This window comes from Columba livia, chromosome 20 (assembly GCF_036013475.1).
Source record: "Columba livia isolate bColLiv1 breed racing homer chromosome 20, bColLiv1.pat.W.v2, whole genome shotgun sequence".
NCBI lineage: Eukaryota > Metazoa > Chordata > Aves > Columbiformes > Columbidae > Columba > Columba livia.
Window position 1 is genome coordinate 1,406,191 of NC_088621.1, and position 21,824 is coordinate 1,428,014.

The 21,824-nt window shown below is 48.6% G+C and overlaps 2 protein-coding genes across 9 annotated transcripts in view; one reads left to right on the forward strand and one right to left on the reverse strand.

Moving 5' to 3' along the window:
- The window catches only part of ACACA (acetyl-CoA carboxylase alpha), a 149,834-nt gene that overhangs the window by 35,716 nt on the left and 92,294 nt on the right, over positions 1 to 21,824 (forward strand). For 5 of the 7 annotated variants that reach the window (XM_065036699.1, XM_065036698.1, XM_065036703.1 and 2 more), the window contains exons 2-5: positions 4,803 to 5,016; positions 7,050 to 7,180; positions 12,884 to 12,930; positions 13,883 to 14,135. In XM_065036699.1, the coding sequence (XP_064892771.1) occupies positions 13,909 to 14,135 (227 nt within the window). In that variant the 5' untranslated portion in view covers positions 4,803 to 5,016; positions 7,050 to 7,180; positions 12,884 to 12,930; positions 13,883 to 13,908. Of the gene's footprint in view, positions 1 to 4,802; positions 5,017 to 5,886; positions 5,905 to 7,049; positions 7,181 to 9,195; positions 9,290 to 12,883; positions 12,931 to 13,882; positions 14,136 to 21,824 lie in introns of those variants that run through there. The other 2 variants (XM_065036700.1, XM_065036701.1) reach the window with 2 other exon arrangements.
- Positions 1,315 to 5,486, reverse strand: LOC110359383 (hypothetical protein). 2 transcript variants are annotated; one of them, XM_021288731.2, is made up of 7 exons: positions 5,215 to 5,486; positions 4,889 to 4,969; positions 4,002 to 4,274; positions 3,455 to 3,568; positions 3,010 to 3,149; positions 2,245 to 2,412; positions 1,315 to 1,536 (listed from the first exon to the last, which is right to left on the reverse strand). In XM_021288731.2, exons 1-6 carry the CDS (start codon positions 5,270 to 5,272, stop codon positions 2,266 to 2,268), a joined length of 813 nt encoding a protein of 270 aa, XP_021144406.2. In that variant the 5' UTR covers positions 5,273 to 5,486; the 3' UTR covers positions 1,315 to 1,536; positions 2,245 to 2,265. The 2 variants fall into 2 exon arrangements, with proteins under 2 accessions (XP_021144406.2, XP_021144407.2); XM_021288732.2 differs by lacking the exons at positions 1,315 to 1,536; positions 2,245 to 2,412 and adding an exon at positions 2,044 to 2,244.

Below are 21,824 nucleotides of genomic sequence, written 5' to 3' on the forward strand. Positions count from 1 at the left end.
AGCCTGGCCCAGGTTCCCAGAGAGGTGGTGGATGAACCATCCCTGGAGACATCCCAGGCCAGGCTGGACGGGGCTCTGAGCAACCTGAGCTGGTGAAGATGTCCCTGTCTATGGCAGGGGGCACTGGGGAGCTGGGAAGGTCCCTCCAACCCAAACCATTGTGTGACTCCGGCCTTCCCGTGGGTGTCTCCCATGTACCCTGGATGTTCTAGTGAACTAGAACATGTGTGCTTGGGCTTGTTGAGAACATCCAGTCAGAGGGATTTCAATAGGGCTTAACAAGTCTTGCGTCGCCTAAAACCCTAGAGGTCAGAAATGATTTAGCTAGTTACTTTGTACAAAATAGTAGTTTTTGTATTAGATGGTCTGCACAGCCAACCTGGCACAGTGCAATACACACCTCAGGGTGTCTCTTGTCACCTCTGCAGTAGCCTTGTGTGCTATAATGTGCTCCTGTGGGAACATGGTACAAAATGTGGTTTAACACAGATGTTAAGTAGATACTGTGTATGTTTATGGTGCCCTGGTGCTGGCAAATGTAACTGGTATTTCATGGGTTTCAAATACTTGCATTTACTTGGGTGTTCTTCTTGCAGTAAACTCGACCCGCCTGGAACACCTCACATGGCAGGGCTGTGTCTGCCCCATGTCGCTCAGTGACCTCACACCTCTTCCACAAAAACCTCCTGCCATCACTGCTTCTGTGCAACATTTTTGATGCTGTTGTGAGATACTAATTTTGTGTGAAAGTCTGGTGCATGATATTGATTGAGAAGAACAGGACCTGCATCCCTGGGAGAGGTGGTATGTTGTTCACTGCAAGCCTCGAAGGCTGCTTCTATTCATTTATGCAGATTCTGAAGCATTTAATCCTTTACATGGGAACCTGAGAGCTGCTCTCTGTAGCAGACAGATGTAGCCTTTGGCAGTTCATATCTGAGAGCTAAAGATTGCATTAGATCTAAGCACATTGCAAATAGATCTGAGATTAATTTTTTATCAGCATATGAAAATGGGATTCACCTACTCAGACCAAGACAAGGGCTGAAGCTCAACAATTAATATCTGCGTTATTCCCATTGAGGCTGGAGGAGAAGGTCTGATGTCCTAGGATGAGTTTGCTACATGGGTGCTCCTTGTCTGAGCTATTTAACTGCAAGACTGAAAATACTGGAAATTAATTCACTTTCCTTTTGTCCAGGCCCCAAATGCATGCGAAAAATTTATGGGAAAAATAAACGATTTGGGAGAGGCAGAGTTTGGAATGTCAATGAAATATTTATTGCTATGCTAACAGGTTTTTCCTGTATCTGGGAATTAAAATAGGAATCTGGTTAGTTAATAGAAGGAATTGGCATTGAGTGTCTTCTCAAAAGTTTATTTCTGCTGTTTCCAGTGAGTGGTGAGGGAAAGGTGATGCATCTTTGCAGGTGAAAAGGGTGCTCCTCTGAGCTGTGCAGCTTTGCATGGGTAGGTTTCATGGGTGACAGTGATTTTGGATCTTTTCATGTAAGGGTCTTGCTATTCTGCGTCGGTCTGGCAAGGGAAGAAAAAATATTCGTAAGGAATGTTAAACAACCCTAGTCCTAGAGTCTTACACCAGCGCTCGTGTTTTTCGGATCAGCGATTTAGTGGTGTGACATCTCCTGGCTGAACTGAAGTTACACGGTGCCTGATGTCTCCTGGAGGGAGCAATGACAGAAAAACTCTTTTTGCCTTAAGTCTGCTCAAATGGTTTTCAGTTTAGTAGAGGCCCAAAGGTTTTACCACCTGATGGCTGTTCAATGGCTTGTGAGAAATGGCTCTTGAGGGTCTCAGTTCAATTTCTGAACCTCTCACTAGAGCACATTTCTCACTACAGTTACACGCCAAGAAGATCTAAGTGGATAATTTGTAATGAGTAATGTGCTCACATGCTGCCTTTTTCTACTCGGAAGTTTTAACAAATGAGGTAATTTTCATTTGCTATTTGAAAGTATTTACTGATAATTTCTGCAAATTAAATGCTCTCAAGCGATTTGTTCTGTGTGTAATATCCAGAGGGCTTCTTGTGTCTCTGGTCTCGCTGCAAGGCGGTTGTTAGAGCCGGCTGACAGACAAGTAACTGCGTTAGATGAAGTTAAGTGACTTGATCCCAAGTCACAGTGAGAGGTGGGAGCGGAGTCTAACTGTTCAACCCCAGCAGTTCACTTAATAGGGAGAGTCTGCTGTCCCGCGGTCAGATTCCACACTGAGCCGTCGTACCTGGGGAAGGGAAGCTGAGAGTCAGACAAAATTGTCCAGTGGCTTCTGTTCGGTGTCCTTCAGAAACGGGGTTTTAAGTGTTGCTGTTTCCTCGCGCCCTGGGCCAGAGGCTGCAGACGGGCTTCTCCTGCTGCTCCAGATGCTGCTGATCCAGACAGGACACAAACACTTGGGGAAGAAGCAGAGGCAGCTGGGGTGTGGCGGTGTGGAATACCAGCCTCGGAGCTAACAAAATGCTGTTTGTTTCTGGAGGGGCCACAGTGAATGCTACTGGATTTTTAGGCATCAAAGTAAGGTGGCTTTACAGAAGTAAGTTGGAATATCACAGCCCCTGATGTCTTTGTTCTCAATCTCCCTCTTGTATATACACCCTGGGAAGCAGTTGATAGCAACCAAAAATCAGACATGCCTCTCATAAACCAGTAACTGGGTGCTAGGGAGGTAGGGAATGACTCTGCTGCTCATCTCTGCTGAGGAGGAGGAGGAAAAGGTTTCCTCTGGGAAGAGCCATGTCCCCATATACTGAGAAGTTTTTGAGATGGTTGCGGCCATCACAGTACAGTGAATTCAGGAGGCCTGCAAATCTCAGCCCATGCATTTTTCCTGTTTCATATATTGAGCAGACAGCTTCTGTCTGTAAAGACAGTTCTCCCTTCCCGAGAACTTGGCAAATGTATTTCGGCTCATCAGACCTGCTTGGAAGGCTGTATTCTGGATGGGTGTGGGGGATTGAGATGAGAAGCTATATCATGCTCAAAAACTTACCAGGCAGGGAATTCCAAATACAACAAACATGCTACAGAATATTGCAAAGGCTAACACAACGAAAATGATGAACGCTTTCCCGATGATACTGAGTTTTTGTCTGTTCGGCATGTCTTTGCCATTTGTGGATGAAATTCCCTCTGAAATGAGATAGACAAGAGTATTTCAGATGTGTTTACAAGTCTTTGACAGTTCAAAGTTTTCTTCATTTTGGTGAGGCTGGGTTAAGTTAGGTGGACCAGAGCAGAGGAACAATTCAGAGCCTCCTGTGGGCTTTCACAGGAGGATGTAAATCTCTCCAGAATCTCAGAAACTTTTCACTTTAAAATATCTTTCAGTTCCAGCCTGGTCCCCAGATGAAATTGGTGTGTAAGCCCAGACACAGCAGTGAGGTTTGTAACTTCCCACGGTACCGGAAGCTGGGAACCCTCAAATTGATACTTACCCTCTAAAGTCTGGTTTTCTTGGTGTGCACGCAGGACAGTTGAACCCTCTGCAAAAGCTTTCACCTTGGGCAGCTTTGCTCTTGTAACATAGTTTGATGTCCTTGCCAGAAACACTGGAAATAAAAAGAAGTTTGAAAACCTATTGTTTGTTTCTGCTTAAATGAAGCACCAGAAGCAGCGAGAGTTAGAATGACTTGCATGCTGACACAGTTGGCAAGAGGTGGCAGCATACTCGGCAACGTGCAGTGAAGTACTAGGCTGCTTTTCTTGCTTGTATGGAATTTCCCAATGTACAGAATTTTCTATATGTATTCATATTGGAAACTATATTTGCCAAACCCTCCTTCCCAAAGGAACTGAAAATGGCGACATGGAATTGTTCCAAGACCTGAAGCTTTCAGTAGTATTAATTCTGGATCTTTACTTTCTTGTAGTTTTGTTGCTATTGTTGTTGGGTTTTTTTTGCTGAGGTGTCAGCTATATGAAACTGAAAACCGCTATCCTCCGACATACCTAAACATATATTTGCTACATTGAACTTTTTACCTTTTTCTCTATGAACAAATTTTCTCTGAAACTTTCTTCTGTGGTGTGTTAGGAGGACGCAGGTGTGGCCGACAGCAGCGTTCCTGCCTGCGCTGGTGGCGACTCTGAGGCTCCGCAGGGTACATTTCTCCACTGTCTGGTTCGTCAAATCTCCATCCATCTTGTCCAAATACAGCAGATTTACCTGCACAGATCTTCGAAGACTAAAGCATTCCAGAGGGATGACTTTCTGGGTTCTGCTGAACTTTCCCTTGGTTGCTGCTATCCAAGGGTCTGTAAAAGGATAAGAAACATTAGAAATGGCTGATCTTAAATTATTTGCAGTCCTTCTTGCAAAAGGTTCAGGCCAGCACAGTTAGCGATGAGGGGTGGACTGCTGGGAACTTTGGAGACAGCTCGCTGCTAATGGTACAATGAGGAAAATTCAAAGAGGTTCTCTGTGTTTAATTCCTTTGGTGGTTCTGTTTTGTCAGACTAGTTTTATTCTTAATGCTCAAGCACAGTAAGTTGCTGCACTCTGGACGACAACGTTTTAACTCTAACTTTATGATACCACCGAGTAGTCACCAGACAGACCCCTCTGTTCGGGGTCCCTGTTGCCTTTGGGGACTCAAAAGGTTGTGTGGGAGCTGAGACCCTTAATCGAGGCACTCAGGTGCTGAAACCTCAACGTTTCAGGTTTTATGTGTCATTACTGACAGCAAGTGACACCAACCATCAAAGGTTAGTATAGTGGCCTCTTTGTTTTTTAGCAAGACGGAGCTAACGTTTTTCATGACCTCTTGTATTCTTTTTGGTCAGGTGGCTGAGGAGTAGCTGGGACAGCTGGAAGTGTTCCCCACGCCGTACAGAGCCCTGACAACTTTCCTCCTGCATCGGCTCCTTACCTTGCACGGAGACGTTCAGGCTCCTTTCGCTGCCAGGTGTTTCTGAGGCACTTTCCACCTGACATCTGTAGCCTCTGGGGTCTGAGGAGATGGAAGGAAGGATGAACCACTTCAGTTACAGCACACAAGTCAGTACTACCCTCTTTTAGTAACTAATTTTAAATGTCAACATTTTGCTGACAGCAAAGGTGCAAGAATTTGAGGTGAAGGCGTATGGATTAAAGACTTAGTTCAGCAGATACATTTATTCCTTATATTACGTAAGTTAGTCTCTTACAAAATCCTTAGTTTTATTCAGTTAGAACTTGCAAATGTGAACAACTCACCTTTTATGCCGGGATTGTTGTATGCAAACACTAAGCTAAATATTAATATTGTAAGCATAATTGCATCTTATCTTGGTAGTCTTGAAGCCTTTTTTATCTTTACTGTTTTCTTTGAATAATGTTGTTAAGGTGTTTAAGCAGATATCGAGCTGATTAGTAGAGATCCTGGGATAGCTCTGTAGTTAAATATTCCTGTTCAAAATTCCTGCACCTTTAACCTGGTCAACATATGGAGGGTTTAAACTTGAAGCCTGAATTCACTGTAGATTGTACTAATCTCTAATTTCAATCCAGTCAGGAGAAATGTGGAATTTGGTAAAAAATAGACCTGAAAAAAAAAATCTTATCTGTCAGTCAGATTTCTTTGCAGTAGGTGTGTCACAAATGAGCCTTGGTCCTGAACAGGGGGCCCAGAGTTAAGCTCTGAAATGGGAGGAACAGCAAAACGTTGCGTCTCGTGGGTCTGAGACACGCTGAGGTCCTGGCGTGGGCTGCGGGCCACTGGTTGCCGTGGGGCTGAGCTCCTTCTAGAACGGGGCCCCATGGCAACCGCCCCAGTGCTGAGGGCAAACAGAACCCGTTCCTGGAGCCTTCTCCCCCAAAGAGGGGGAGAATGAAGCAGCACCACATAACCCCTCACCGGCACCACCTGCCCTCACAGGGCTCCAGGAAAGATGAGCCTTCCCGCAGGTCTGCGACAGCTCTGAAAGGGGACAGAGACAAAGCTGCAAAGGGTCGCGAGCGCTGGCAGGGATTTCCAGCAGAGCTCTGGCACGGGGAGAAGTGATGCCAAGCAGGATGGTCATTTTAAGCACATACATAGAGGCAGCCTCCAGAAATAACAGAAAATTATCAGGCTACTGACTCTATCTTAATGGCAAAGTCCTGGTGAGATTGCTGTAGGCAGCTGGGCGGTTTTGTAGAATTGGCATTTTCTGCGCTAGACACAAGGTGGCGATGGAAATCACTTTTTCCTCCAAAGCCTCTGGCTTTCAAATGCTGAATAACCACAGGTTTATGTCCTTGATCAGAAAATGAGAGAATATCTTTGTTCAGTGTAAAATAACCCCTGACATTTCAAATGACTGATAGTCTAGAGACTCGAGAAAATGCTTCCATAAGCATTGATAATGCCAGAAGATGTTTAAGTTTAAAAAGGGGGCAAATGGAGTGGCAAGAGCTTGCATGTCAATATTTATTTTGCATGCGTATTTTGTTTAGATATTCATGGTGGGTAAGGATGAATTATAGTATAAATATTTAATATTTACAATCTATCACGTGGTATAAAAACCAGATTATCTTTGCACTCCTGCGGGTTTTTTGAGTGTATTCAGCTGCTTTAGTTCAATGTTTTTTTCATTTAAAATTGAAAAGCCCATAGTAGAAGTGAAAAAAACCAAAACCAACACCAAACCAACACTATGGTGAAGGTGTAAAAGCTCAGCGGCTTCGAGCATCTGCAGTGGCCTGGCCAGCAGGAGGGACATTGACCTGCTCCATACCCAGCAGGGCTTCCTGCTCAGTGGCCCCTCATGTGTCTGATTACTGTATTTGTTTAAATTGACATTGGTTACCGTCAACTGCAACTGGACACCAGCCATAACGTGTGGCTGTAGAATAAGGAGACTGTTCACCATTCCCCAGTGTCAACACAGTAAGAATTTGGAGGCATTTGTTAGTGATGAGCCCTGAAAACAGGCAGAGACTGTTAAGAGTTCTGCAGATTGACATTGTGTTTCTGATGTTTGAAATCTTCTGTACCATCTTCTAAAGAGTTAAAACATGATTTTGCTCTAAAAAGTGATCCCTTTCTGTCTTCTGTTCCCTGCCAGGAGGTGAGTTGTGCCAGGATGGCTGGTGTCACTGACCCCCCTCACCCAGGACGATCTTTCCTGTGTTTGCACTGGTGATGTTATCAGAGCCGGGGGAAGAGACGTGTAACCCTAACTTGGTGTCATTAAAGGTAATAACGTTTTCTTGGTATTTTTTTTTTTTTTGCAATTATTTACTTGCATTATTAAGGTTACTCTTGATTTTTTGAGCAAATGTGTGTGTGGGGTTGTACATGTGAACAGTGCATGCGCTCCTAAGTCATGTAAGAGTAAATAATGTACTGTGTACAATTTCTGAACATAACAGAAGAAAGTCATGCATTTAACCAACCCCCAAAAGCAGAAATATGGTGACAATTAAAAATCTGATAAAACTACTGGGAAGTATGTCTGGACTTTGCGAAGCAATGTGTTCATATTAAAACACATACCATTGCTGCCCGCAATTCGAAGCTTGAACACATTTTTAACTAGTCCTCTCTAACTGCTTCAATCTGGAATTGCAACAAATTTTGAACCCATTTCTGCTTCTACATAAGTCAGCAAAGTTCAGCAGGTGTCCTAAATGCAGGATTTATTCAGCATGGCCACTAGGAATTGCTGGGTGTTCCTTGCTCCGCAGTGTATTCCACATCATTTGCTGTAATTCCTCCCAAATTGTCTTTCCTTGTAAGAAAGGTTCCACCAACGCTTGCTGACAATGAGAGGTTTTTAGTGCTGGCCTCAGTAGGTAGGAGCAGGTGGGAAAGATGGAAAGCCCAAAGCTTTTGTTTGCTTGTGTAGAATTCACACAATGGAATATTTGGGCTCTGTCCTGTGCGGTATGGATGGAGGGTACTGACAGCTGTGCTGTGAGGTGTGCATGGGGATCCGTGAAAGAGCCCAACTATCACCGTTTTAATGATAAACGAAGTGCTGCTTTAGGGCCACCGAAGCTGAGGGGGGTCCGGGGCTGTTCTTAGTGTCTAGTTTCAAAAGCACCTTCCAAATGCAGGCTTTATTTTTAAGGTTGATGTATGTCATTCGCTCTTTTTCACGTGTTCTTTTCTCTTTGCCCGTGAATGGGAGAGTTGCTGCAGGATTTAATTACATGTAGCAATCACTCCTCCAGCAGCATTTGAATAGTATTTAAGAGCTGAATGGGTGAGCTGGGCAGGGCAGGCAGGCAGCGGGCAGGTTTTAGCATGACCGGGGTGCTCAGAACACTAGACAGGATGAACTAAGCACCTGTCGTAATCTCGGATTTTGTAAGTTCAGTTTATAATCAGTGGTTTAGCACACAGCCCCTCAGCCTGCCAAGCACTCCCCCTCACCTGGCTGAGCTGGGATTTAGTCCAGGCTACGACTAAGCCAACCTTGACGAGCCTTCTCTTTTAGCTCCTTCATTCAGATGTTTAACTGGAAGAATATTCTTTATGTAAAAGATGTATCTACAGAGATACAAATAAAAATGTCCATGACCTGAACAGTTTTCTAGATTTAGTCCTGATGGAGGTGGGAGCACGGTCTGTTCCCCATAACAATATTATTGAACTTGGATTGCTTATTCCATTTCAATGTCTGTAATGCAGCCACCTTTAAACACAGCTTGAAAGCAGCAGGAGTGTTAAGTGTTTATACCGTTGCCCGTCTACGGAGCAAGCAGCCAAGGGTCAAAGAACGAGCAAGAAACGCTCCGGCAGCGCCTGGGCCGCTTCGCGAGTCCTGGCCACGTGTTACGCGCCCGGGAGAGGACATCTGGGCCCCGTTACCGGCCGCGCTGGCTGTCGGTCCCGCAGCCGCCCTGTGCGGGTTCCACGCAGCGATTTGGGGACCGGAGGCGAGCGGGGCCCCCGGGCGGGCAAGGACCGCGCCAACCGCTCCCGGGGGGAGCTGGGGGGGGTGTGTGTGTGAGCAAGCCCAGCCGGCAGCGCCTCCCCCGCGCCAAGAGCCAGTGGGCGCGCCGAACCGGCCGCTCAGGCCATAGGCGTCTCTTCATTGGTTACGCCCCGCGCGCTGCCTGATTGGTCACGCCCCCCGCTGCGTTCCCGCCGGGAGCCAATGGAGCGGCGCCCGGAGAGGCGGGGTTAGGGGGGGCTGACCTGAGGTAACCCTGCTCATCACACCACCGCGGGGGCGGAGCCGCGCCGGGGGGCGGGGCCGCGCGGTGAATGGGGGGTTCGCGCCGCGCCCCCGCCCGCTCCGCCGCCCAGCGCCAGCCCGGGGGCCCGCCGCGCCTCCGCCGCTCCCGGCACCCTGAGGTGAGCGCCCCGCGCGATGGGGACCGCGGGGCCGCGTGTGCGCCGGGAGCTCGGCGGGTGCCGCCGCTGCGCGGAGCCGCGGGGCGGGGCGGGGCCGGGCCCGGGGGAGAGCGGGCCGCGCCGTTCGGTGCCGCCGGCTTTGTCAGCGCCGCGCGGGCGGGCGCGGCGCTCGGGGGCTGCGGGCGCCCCGGGTCCGCCTTGGGCTGGGAGCGGCCCGGAGCGGCCCCGCTCCGCGTGCGGAGGAAGGGAGGGGAAGGGAGTTCCCCGGCGCGGGGATGCGGCGCGGGCCCTGCCCACCGGAAGAGCCGGCCGGTGCGGCGGGGACCTGCCGGGCCGTGTGCCGCCGTGTGCCGCCGGGCTGGCCCGGGGGGCGCGCTGGCTGCAGCCCCGGCGCGGAACAACAAGTTGGTTGTGGCTTTGCACCGGGCGAGGGAGTTAATTCACAAAAACTAGCCCGGGTGTGTTGCAGCCACCAGACCGGCGCAGGGCTGGAGCGTGAGGCGCTGGCTTTGCCAGCATGGGCGGCTTCTCTGCGGTCATCCTTCCGTCGCGGGTGGGATTTCGGGATCTAAGGGAAAGAGTTCGGGGCCTGGTTTTCCAGAGGAGCCCTGGGAATGCTTTCTGGAAGGTGCTGCTGGGTGCTTAAAACAATAAAGCTGTAAGAGCAGATTTGTAGAACAAAACAAATTATTCTTCCCTTTCCTTGCATACTGTTTCTTAAATCTCCTCAAGAAACTTTTAAAATGAAATATACCACGTTTGAAAACTGAAAAATGATTCAAAGTAAAGTTGTAATCTATTCCAGTTTAGCAGGCTGTAAATATTCAGGAAACCATTTAAGTTATGCCCAATTCTCTCAAAGACAGTGCGATTTAGACAGAGTCTTGAGTGTTTTAGCAAACTAGGATAGCTGTAAATATAGGCTTATTTTTTTTTGTCTTTATGTGTTTTTTTTGGAAGTGACATGGATATATTTTACCTGAGGACACCTAGGAGGTGTATATTCTACCAGTGCGTTTAGCTTTATGTGTCTAATACTGATACAGCAGATCTTAAAACTTCTAACCCGTGGGCACACGGTCTGTGAGCACGCTGCGGGTTTTTTGTCTTCAGTAGAAGCAATTAAGCAGGCAGCTTGTCACACAGGTACCATCTATTTCTACTTCATTTTTACCTGCTTTGTTCTATTGGTTCCTTTACTTGTGTTCGTTCAGTTGGGGTGGTGACAGTACACCTCCATTTCATTGTTTTTAATTATTTGCGCTGATTAACAATACCACAGATCCCTGGGTTTTGCACGGGAGACCCTTAAATAAAACTGGTTTTGTTAATTTCCTTTTTATATGACTTATCAATGTTGTGGAGGCGCTGCTCTGATTCTTCCAAAGAACCTACAACTCATTTTCACTGGAACAATAATGTTCTTTTCAGTAGTGCAATTGTCTTCAGGATGGGGTGGCTTGGGAAGACTAGAAGCTTCATTTCCAGCTGACATTATATGAGTTTTATGCCCAGGTGTATTTGACATTAATAAGAATGCTCTTAAAATGAAACTGTTACGAAAACTCCTAAAGTTTGATATTTTCACGTGTGCGTTTCACTGGCAAGCAAAAAACTTTACTAATGATAGTGGTAGAGCTGTGGAGAAGTGAATTGGGTTTTGTTTCACCTCAGGCAAACCCAGATACGTTACTGTTTGAATTCAGATTGCACGATGTTACCTGTTCTTTGCAGGATCTCAGCCTGGATCCTTCTAGAACGTGCAGGGTATTTTAGCAGGCAGTTCTCTCTGCAGGCGTCGGCTCGTCCGACAGGCTGTGCCCACCTGCGCAGACGAGCGTGGGGGCTCTGTAACTTGGGGAGCCAGTTGGTTTTGATTAAAACCATCCGTACGTCTGCCCAGGTGAGTGGCACACGGACGTTGTCTCGGTGCTCGGCGTTAGAAACTGGAGCGAATGCAAGATGTGGAGGTTTGCAGCACCGAAAGCACGAGGCTCCTGTGAAGAGCTCTCCAAGAAAGTCTACATTTTATTTGGCCGCAGACAATGCTGAAATTAATATGAACAACGAATTTCAGCATGCTGAGAGCAAGCTGAACGTATGTCTAGTTCAGTACGATATTGACTTAACAGCTGATTGCAAAACTTTAGCGGAACTCCTGACTTTGGGGTTGGAAGCGCGTTGGTAGATGGACGTGAACGGCTTCCTGGCCGAGTAACTGCTCTGGAACCCGCTGAACAAACGGAGGTTTGAGTCGAGTTGTTTGAGGGCGGCATTGGGGAGTGTTTGAGCGAAACGCTTCGTTGCCCGTTCCTCTGTTTCCTTCTCTGCTAAGGGGACTAAAAGAAAACCCTTGAAACTTATTAACATATAGGTTCTTGAAGTTAGAAAAAGGTTTTGTTCGTTAAGAAAGGGTTGAAGTTAGTTCGGCAGCATCTCAGATGCTTCAGCGCTGATAACGGTGCCGACAGTAAATCTGTCTGGATGAAATTCTCCAGGAGTGATGTGATGCCGGGATAAATAGACATGTAAATGTTGTCTTCGTGTGTATGTGCACAAACAGGATTTGATTAAACTTGGTGCTGCCTGAGCTAGAAGTCAAGCCCAAGCACCTCAGCTAAATCTCCCTGTGTGGTTTAGTTTCTCTGCATCACAGGCAGGTTTGCGGCCTCCGCAGCCGCGTTCCCCTTCTCCCTCTCCACCCTCACAAAGCAGAGGGATCCACCCTTTTCATGCTTATGTTGGACAGATATTTGTGGCTTTTCAGTCATAAAATGGTCAAGTACAGCTGTGTAAAATGAACTGCCCGTGGCCCCAGCGAAACGGAGTTTGTGGGAGTAGTGATGTCAACACAGGGTTTGATCTGAGTAATTCAGTCAGGTACATTCATGGCAAAAGTGCATAAGCCAGTCGGATCAGTTTTTAATTCTCAGTTGCTGATGAAAAGAAAGAGCATGGTGTTTAAAGATTGCGCTGCCTATAAATTCCTTGTCTGTGCTCTAATTAAAACTACAATCATGTCCTATTTGTGTTATAACGTGGTCCTGTTTTGCCTGTGTACCGGATGAACGCTGTCATGTTCCTATCAAACCCATGGCGCTGCATCCCTGCTTGCCCTGGCACGGCTGTAATTAGCAGGAGTGACGGGGACTTCCCACCGGTTCAGGATGTCAGAGAGACGTGAGGGTATCAAAACAGTCCTTGCCGCGGAGTGAAATACCTGTTGGGAAAACAGGACCCTGAGATAAATGTCCCCTGGTCTCGTCCTTGTCCGTACTGCTGTGTCACTGTTTGTTTTACAGGTAAACTACTGGGGGTTTTATCTGTTAAAATACAGTGTGTATATATATAATATGGTCGGCTGTGTCTTCTAGCCACCAGTTATCACTGGGGTTTGCTCCTGACTATGGGCAGGAACCCCGCGGTTCCATTCCCCATTCGCTCTGACCCGCAGTGATCAGTCTGCTCTGGTTCTACCGGTGGCTTTTTCACGGCAGTTTAGCGCTTGATTATTCCGATGATCGGGAAAAACACACACAGAATATTCTTCATCATCATCATCATCATAATTTTTACTTGTTGATTCTTTTCCAGTTCGTTTTGGAAGTGGATAACTGCTCAGGTTGCAAGAATAACAAGAGGTGAGCGCGTTCCCAGTTTCATGATGTGATTTGCAGCTGTGTGGTTACCGTGTGAGTGCCCGGCAGAGCGGGGCACCTCACGTGTTTGTCCCCATCCCTCCTGTCTTTGTGCTCTGAGGTGCTCCTGTGTTTTCTCCAGCTCCTGCTCTTTCCTCGGTTGTTTGTTTTAATAATTTTGAAGAAAATGCATTAATTCTCTGCTGGAACAGCACTGAAGTTTTGATACTCAAAGTCCTCAGGCCCAGAGGAAGGAATTCTGGCTTGAGATGTGCTTGAGCTCTTGGTTTGGGAAGCCGAGATCATATTTTGGGGTGGCAAACTGCACCTTCAGCCCATTCTTCTTCTCTTGCCCAAGTGCCCACCCTTGAGCACAGCTGGAGGTGCTTGGGCGCTGAACCCGTCCTAGGCCTGGCCTAACCCGCCCTGCCCTGTGCTGGATCTGCTCCCCAGCACTTGGGAGATCAGCTCAGATTCCTGAAAGAATCCTAAGAAACAGGTTTGCTGACAAAACGTAGGAGCTCATGTGTCTTGCACCCGTCCAGGGCCGTGAAAAAGGTGGGTTTGACTTATCAAATCCATCATTGAAGCAGTAAATGTGATCAATAACTAACAAACTCACAAAAAAATAATAGCAAACCAAAAATTTTGGATTTCTGGTCATTTGTTTGTATGTGGTGTTTGTTTGGTTTTTAAGTGCTTTGTCTAATCTAGCAGGTTCTGCAACAGATCAGAACGACCAGCTGCTTTGATACTGCAGTCCTTGTGCAAACAGGAAAGTCAGTGGTTACAGCAGAAGTGACTATTCTTGGTCCTGGACTCCTATCTGGGTTCAGATATGGTGTTTTAACATTGCATTTCCTATCGAGGTGACCCTTGCTGTGTCTTCTTTGTTCTGCGATAGCAGGTATTAACCTGGGCGTTTGGGTTTTTTTGCTTCTTTTGCCCTTCTTAGCGCTGAGAGCCCAGTTTGTACGAGCCATGGAGGAGTCTTCGCAGCCCCCGAAGCCCCTGGAGATGAACCCTCACTCTCGCTTCATTATTGGCTCCGTGTCGGAGGATAACTCGGAGGATGAGACGAGCTCCTTGGTGAAACTCGATCTGCTGGAGGAGAAGGAGAGGTCTTTGTCGCCCGCGTCTGTCTGCTCCGACTCCCTTTCCGATCTGGGACTCTCTAACGCTCAGGATGGCCTGGCGAGCCATATGAGGTACGGATCAAATAGCACTGCGGGTCAGCCTTCGGCCTTTTTACCCCATCCATTCCAAAGATAATTCAAAGGTTCAACTTGACATCCAGGTTTGGCCCAAAGTGTTTTTGTTGTTCCAAGACATCTTCTGGCACTGTGTTTCAAAATAACCGCTTGTATGTTTGTCTGTATCAAAACCTTCCGTTTTCCCTTGGTTTTAGTGAAATGTCTGCCTGAATTCCTCCAGCACGCTTCAGACATCTCAGCTGTTGGGCGTTACGGTGGGCTCGCCGATCCCGCCTGCCTCTCGTCCTGGGTTTCAGAACTCAAATGTGCTGACCGAGATCTTTACAGTTTTCGCTCGTGTGTGTGTTTTAGATGGGCCGTGTTTGCTGAGAACAAGGACGTTATTTGCTCACTTGTCTTTGTGTGGGATTTGCCGCTTTATAGGTAGCCAGCAGGACCCCCGGCTACAATCAGTGAGTCCGTATTGCTCGGGATGTGTTTTGGTTTGGATGGAGACCACGGCTCGGGCTGCTCGCAGGCAGCTCGGGGGCGTTAACTCCCGCTCCTCATCCTCTGTGGCTCAAATGAACTGCGAGCCTGGTGTTTCGAGATCGTGGTGTTAATATGTACTCACCAAAACACCTCTTCCTTCTTATGTTGTTGCTGATTTGCCTGCCACTAGTGGGATGTGCCCGTTGGGATTTTCTCTGTTACAGGCAACACGTTGTACTTCTCAGTGTGCGTACAGATCGGTTTCTTGGTGGCTGAAATGTAGTTTTGGACAGTGTCAAAAACCTTCTGAGCATCTGAGTTCACTGCAGCGACTGACAGTCCCCCATTCGCAAGGCTTTTAGCGTGTGCGGAAGGAAATGTATTTCTGTTTAGGAAGGATTTGTCCTTGACGTCTTCCAGCTGGATGTAATTTAGTACCTTTTTGTCTGCTAGGTCCTTACAAATAGGTTTGTGGTTGGGTGTTCTGGTGCCTTTGTCTTGGACTCTCCCAGCAGATTCTCCGGTGGTCAGAACCAAATGTGGAAGAGCTCCCTGTTGACTGCAGTCTCTGCTCTTGTACACGTGTCTTCCTGTCCCAGGAGCGAACAGGACAGTGAATCCCACTCTATTTTTACCAAATGATCCCTTGCTACCTTTACTTTGTTGCTTTTGAAGAAATGGTTCGTTCTAAAAAAAGGCTTCTGGCTTTTACTGACCAGTAGTAGATATTTCTATGACCAGCTAATCTTTTCACCTTGGTCTTCTGTTTTGCTGGTTTCTGTGCACGTTCAGATTAAGGAGGTTTAATGTGTCCTTTTATTGGTGTTCCCTTCCCTCTGCAGACAGACGGGAGCAGACTCCTTGGCTTGGGCAGAAGGGGACAGTGCTCCAGCTTTACAGAGTTGTTGTGGCCGTACTGATGGACATATTAAGCCAACTGGCAGCAATATAACAGATATAAAATCTTAATGCAAATTTAAAGGGGATTACCTTTCCAATGGCTGCCAGGTCTAATAATTTGGCAGGACAAAAGGTAATTTTGAAGCAGGAAAAGATCTAGCCCTGTAACTGTAGGTGTTTTTGGAACAGAAGAAGCTGGATGGAAACAGAACCATTAGCGTGGAAACAGACAATAGGAGAGCAGCTTCTAGGCCATGGCCCAGCGTCAGAGCTGTAATGCAACAGGTGTGCAACCTTGAGCACCTCTGTTGTAACTCGCTTACTTTGGCACTCTCTTTGGAGGGTACTTGACTTTCAGTGGAGTTGGAGAGAAATGCCAATTCAAATAGTAGAAGTTACAGTATTATAGGCTGTTTTTCTAAGATAAGGATGAGTTGGAGGAGTTTTCCAGGATGGTCATCCCTTTCATCAAAATATTTCCAAATCCTGTTTACAGATAGAGAACCAGAGGCGAGTTCCCCGGCTTGCCCGCAGTTCCTCTGTGGCAGCGAACCGGGGCAACACGGGTGTTCTGCTTCCTTTTGCTGATCACAAAGACACGACACGCTCTGAAGTGACAAAGACAAATTAATGGGGAGTTCTGTAGTTTGACTAATGGGTCAGTGAAGGTCCAAGGGAGTGTATCTGTTTGAAGAAGTTGCCAGGAATCTTTCCGTTTGCAGGTTAGTTTCACACAGCAGGTTTCGGTCAGCTTGTGTTGGAGCGGAGGGGCTCTGCTGCAGAGAAACCCTCCTCAGGGTGCCCGAAACTCAGCCAGCTGCAGAGGGTTTGTGGGTGCACCTGAACTGTGCTTTTCCCTCTTCGTAGGGCACGTCGGGCAGTAAGTCTGTTGCTCTGGTAGCTGGAGAACAGGGATTCCTTCTTGCAGCAGAGGAGGGCTGAAAAGTGGGGTTGTCAGCCAAGCGGATTGTCACCGCTCTGAGGAACACGATGTCAATATTAAAATGATAACTAGAAATGTTCTTCTTTGGCCACCAGCTCTCATGAACTGTCCTGTTTGCGCTATTTTATAGCCTATCATTCCAGTAGAGGCCAAATTGCCATCTTTGTGAAAGATGCTCAAGCCTCTGATGCCACGCGGGGGTCTCGTGGCCGTCGTGCCCCACGTGGGATGGGGTCACCCGAGAGCCCCTGTTCCTGTGGTGACAGGCACAGCTGCTTCTCTCTTGCTCGCAGACCCCGTAAGGAGCAGCGCGCTTCCAGCGGGATGTTGGGTGTGTGTCCAGTGCCTGAGGTTTGCTGGTGTCCGTCGGCGCTGGCACGGGTTGCTCGGGGCCCGCTCACCCGCCGGGGTCGCGGTGTCCGGTCGATAAGTGCTGCCCCGCGGCAGCAGCCTGTGCGCCAGCTCCGCTTTCCTCCCCGAGCACGCGGGGTGTGTGTGCGCCCTGCTGCTCCCTCTATCGCCTTATTGATCTTGTTAAGTGTTTGTGCTCTTGCTAAAGACAGTCTTGCTGGGACAGGTTGTACAATAGAGGCATCCGTGCCACTAGAGATCTATGAAGACCTTTGATTGTGCCAGTTGGCTACTACTATAGAGGATTGAGAAAGCCACGCTCTGGTAATGAACTTTAAATTGCTGTGTGGTTCATCAGCACTTAACAGAAGTTCAGAGAATCACAGGATGGTTTGGCTTGAAGGGAATCGGGTTCCACCCCCTGGCCTTGGACACTCCGGCGTTGGGAGTTTGCTTAATGAATTGTTCTTGACTATTGCTAAATTTAATTCCTAGCTTAAAAGACGATATCTTGTGTCAAATACTTGTTTAAAATAGAATAAATCCTGCATGTCCTCTGGTGTTTATACATCGGGGCTCTGGTTTCATAAGCAATGAAACCTGTGGACAAATTCACCTGACAATCCACTTGCATCAGCTAAAAGCCACATTTTTGGGAGTAGCTCGTCTGTTACCTCTGATGTTAATCCTGCAGAGACTTTAGTCTGTAGTACCTAACAGTGTTTGGACTTCTCAGTAAATAATTGACATGCTTTAGAAGAGCTAATCATGTATGGCAGCAGTTTTGGAGGAAGAGCTGGGTTTGTCTGGCCAGCAGTGTGCTCAGCACACCCGGCTGGCGCTGGGACCGCTGGAAACCAGTCCGAGAGTGGTTCGTACCCAGTGCCAAAAGGATCCTTTTGAGCTCATTTTGAATTAAAAAAAATCCACTCCAACTGGTTCTGGTTAGGAGATCACACTATAGAGCACTGATCTTGTAAAACTATAAGTGCCGCTGTAATTGTGTGCATTTTATGCACACCTGCTTTAGTGTCTGCAAGGCTGATGTTTTTGCTGCCGTGTCCGAGCCTGGCCCAGCTCCATCAAAAGGGATTGTTGTTGTACCGAGCGCATTCCTCCCTCGCGGGCTCTGGGGCTGAAGGCTGCTCCTCTTCCTCTGCGGTCGGTGCCGTCGGTTGCCATGGCGCTGCTGGTTTTTGTGTTGGGCGCCTTGCTCGGGTTTGCCGTGAATGAAACTGGAATTGCTGCTTGCTGAGACATCTTCCTTCGCCGATGAGCAACTGCTGTTGGCTCAGGAGATGGGGAGAGCGATACCGCTGCGTGTTTCTGCAAGTTTGTGAAATAGAGCTGTGCGTCTTCAAGGAACCCCTGCCAAACAAAGGGGATGGTTTCCTTTTGTTACCGGAGTGATGTTGCCATTTCTATTTTGAACGTCAGCCACGTGGAGTGAAAAGTTGAATTTCCTCCTGTGTCTGCTGGAGAAGAGGAAGCTCGTAAGGTGTTCGTGATTCCTGGTGCTTCTGGTTATATGGTAACCTGTGGATTACAACTTTTATCTTACCTGAAAGCTACTCTGTTTGGTGAACAAATACACTTTCAGAGACTTTAATCTGCATATCTCTCAGAAGTAGCTTGCTTTACTCCCTTTGACCTCAATTAACATGGGAAATATCATCTCTAAATTCATATATTTGTAGGGAGATTTGGCACAGACTAGCTGGCTGGGATACCACAGCTGTCATGGTGTCTCCTACTTCCTTACTTACCTGATCTGCCTAATTGAAAAGATAATGAAGCGTCCTTTGTTCCCATCGGAATACTCGTGTGTTGCTGGCTGCCCTGGCTGTTCAGCGGGGTTGGGACATGCGGCCGGTGCATTCTGAGACAGGAGATGTGCAGAATCCCAGCCTTGCCAAAGCTCCATCTCCGTTGCAGAACCGTCACTGTGGTCACCGACTGTTACCTTGGTGGCGGGGCTGGACCTGGAGAGCGTGAGGCTGTTCCAGGCACATGTGGGATTTTCATAAGGATGCACAAGTAAAGATCTTCCAGTACTTGGTGGTTTTAGGAACTGGAGTATAAATTTTATTTAAATGTGGCTGCTTATTTGGATTGACGTTTGGATTTACTGGGTATTTTTGAGGGGTGAAAACTTGTTGCACTTAGAATCTGCATCAGTTGCAGTACTTGGTTATTTGAGAGGAATCTTAGGAGCCTGTGCTGGTCTGGGCACTGTAGTTTGGAACCAAAGTTAGTGCTGTAGGCTGCAGACCTGCCTTGGTGGCTGATCACATCTGCGTTAGCATGGAAATGAAGTTATTCAGCCCGGGAGTAGGGGAGGGCTGGTTTTTGTTTGGTTGTTTGTTTTTGGTGCTGCATCCTTCATATAATTTCCTGGAATCCTTCAGCTCAGACCTTTGCCAGAGCTCAGTCATTTATTTTGATGTGTAGGTTGAAGCACTGATTTCCAGCAGCGTCTGCATTCAAGGCAACTGTTCTATCTCTTTAAAATCGCCGGCAAAAACTGTCTGTGAATAAGCACAGATTTCTGCTTCCCGGTGCCTGTTCTGCCGGACACACTGACCCGTTTACTCCAGCTGCAGAGTTCGGCTGCGCCGCGCTGTGCTGGCGCTGCCGCCGCCTTGGTGAAATGGGTTGCCGGGGCAGATCTAAAACCAGAGCAGATCTTACGGGCGCTTCAGCCAGCTTGAGTCCTGCCACCCTGATCAGATACACGTTCACATCAGCGCTTACATATTTACAAAATGTAAAGCCCAACTTGAGGAGAGCTGCCTTCTCTGCACAGCTTTACAGGCCTAACCAGGACGGGGGGGGGGATGGATCCTTTCGGGGGGTGTGCTGCTGCAGTCTGCTCGGGGCTGCCATGCAAACGCACCAGCGGATGCATCCGCCACCTTCCGAAAGCACGGGCAGGCGAGCGGCAGCGCGGGGCCCGTCCCGCCGCTGGGGTGGCTGCGGGCTGCTGGCCGCGCTGTGCGTCAGGTGCGTGGCTCTGGCGGACGCTGTTTTCTCTGGGAGGCTGGAGCGGGGGGAACCGCGCAGGCTTTCCTGAGCCTGACAGCAGGCCCGGGCTCTGGAGGGGGGGTGCTTTCATATGGTATTTGCCATATGGGTTCTGCGTAGCGTTACGTTTAGGAAATGAGCTTTGTAGAGCGCGTGTGTTTGGTGAGTATCGTGTGACAGTGGCGCATCCTTGTGCAGCATATTTTTGTAGGGGTGTTGCAGCAGACCGTGTCCATTGGTTTCCCAGCAGTGGATTCAGCTGGTAGAAGGCACGATGAATGTTTCCAGTCAGTGCTGAAGCTGCTTCTCTAACGTCAAGTGTGTGTACATGCAGGATTCGTTTCCCTGCAGCTACAATGGTCAGAAGCTGTTTGGATTGGGGCCTGTGGGTCGGGCTTTTGGAGCACAAGCGAATCTTTGGGAAGCTGTTCTCACGAAACCTGAAAAATAAAATTTCAGTTATACTGTGTATAAATTTTAATTGTGAATCAGGACCAAAACTGAAGAAATCTAATGGAAGTGTTTTATTGTGAAAATGATAGAATATACCATTTTCTACATGAAATACATACCCAATAGAGTCACTGAATGTCTGCTGGGTTTTGCTGGTCTTACAAAGTGAGAAGAGGCGGCGCAGGTGTTACCAAGCAGAGTCCGTAGGTTTGAGCAGCTCTCCAAAGAGGAGCAAAGGCTGACAGGTGAGAGAGGCACTTTAGTTATTAGGTTGATATGTTATGCTGGAGTTATTTTGTTTGGTATCTTGTGTCTCTGCCTGGTGATTTATTCCGCTTGCCTGCGTTCCTTGGTCCACAGCGTGTCGCTGTCCCCTTTGCCCTTCTGCTGACAATGCCCGAGGAAACCGGATCCGCACGGAACGGTGTGTCTGCGCTGCCCCGGACACATGGCCCTGGCCGCGCTCTTATCGCCCGCGCTATTCTTAGTGCCGTCCCTGCAGTGACCTCCCCGTGGCCTTCACGGCTCAAGGTTGCGAGCTGTCACCACGCGCATGGGACGCTTTTCCTCCGGGCACTTGTTCCTTTTTCTGAGCGATCCCCTCCTGTGTGGCTTTTGCTCCGACTCTTGGAACGTGTGTGCATCAAATAAAGGCTGCGCTACCTGGTATGACCCTGTGCCAGGACAGACCCAGACAGCCCTTGCTTATCATTTCCCTGCGCCCAAGTTTGCAGTTGATGTTTCTGCATGTGCTCAATGCTGAGGAAACGTTCCTCCTTCCTCCAGCGATGTCAGTGGGCCCTGCAGTACGGTGGCACTTTGCTCATCAGGACACCTGTTTTACAGCACTTGGAGTGATCTCGTCTTCATTTTGTAGATGGAGAAACAGAAGCACAAAGGTGACTTGTGCAGGGTCTGTTTTGTAGATGGAGAAGCAGAAGCAGAGAGGTGACTTGTGCAGGGTCTCCCAGTGTCCCAGCTGGTGCTCAGTGTGACCTGGTGTTTTGTGTCTGGATCAGCGCTGTGCTCTGTGCCGTGCAGACTGTGCCTCTGGTTCTCCTGTGCAGCCCTGGAAATGCTTTCCTCGTCACCTCCCCACCCTCCCCAAAATCTGGTATTAAATCCCATGTGTTGATTGAAATCTTGGGGCACATGGGCCCCTGTAGTCGCCCCCTTGCTCTCCCAGGTGTGGGTGCGGAGGAGCCTGTGCCCGGCTCCTCGGTGCAGCCGGAGCTGGTGTGGCAGCCGTGCAGCACTGTCCTGCCCGCCCGGCCGTGGGGAGCGTGGAGCAGGGCTGCCACCACCGCCAGCACCACCGAGCATCATGTACCCCGGCCGTGGGGAGCGTGGAGTGGGGCTGCCACCACCGCCAGCACCACCGAGCATCGCGTACCCTGGCCGTGGGGAGTGTGGAGCGGGGCTGCCACCACCGCCAGCACCACCGAGCATCGCGTACCCTGGCCGTGGGGAGTGTGGAGCAGGGCTGCCACCGCTGCCAGCACCACCGAGCATCATGTACCCCGGCCGTGGGGAGCGTGCAG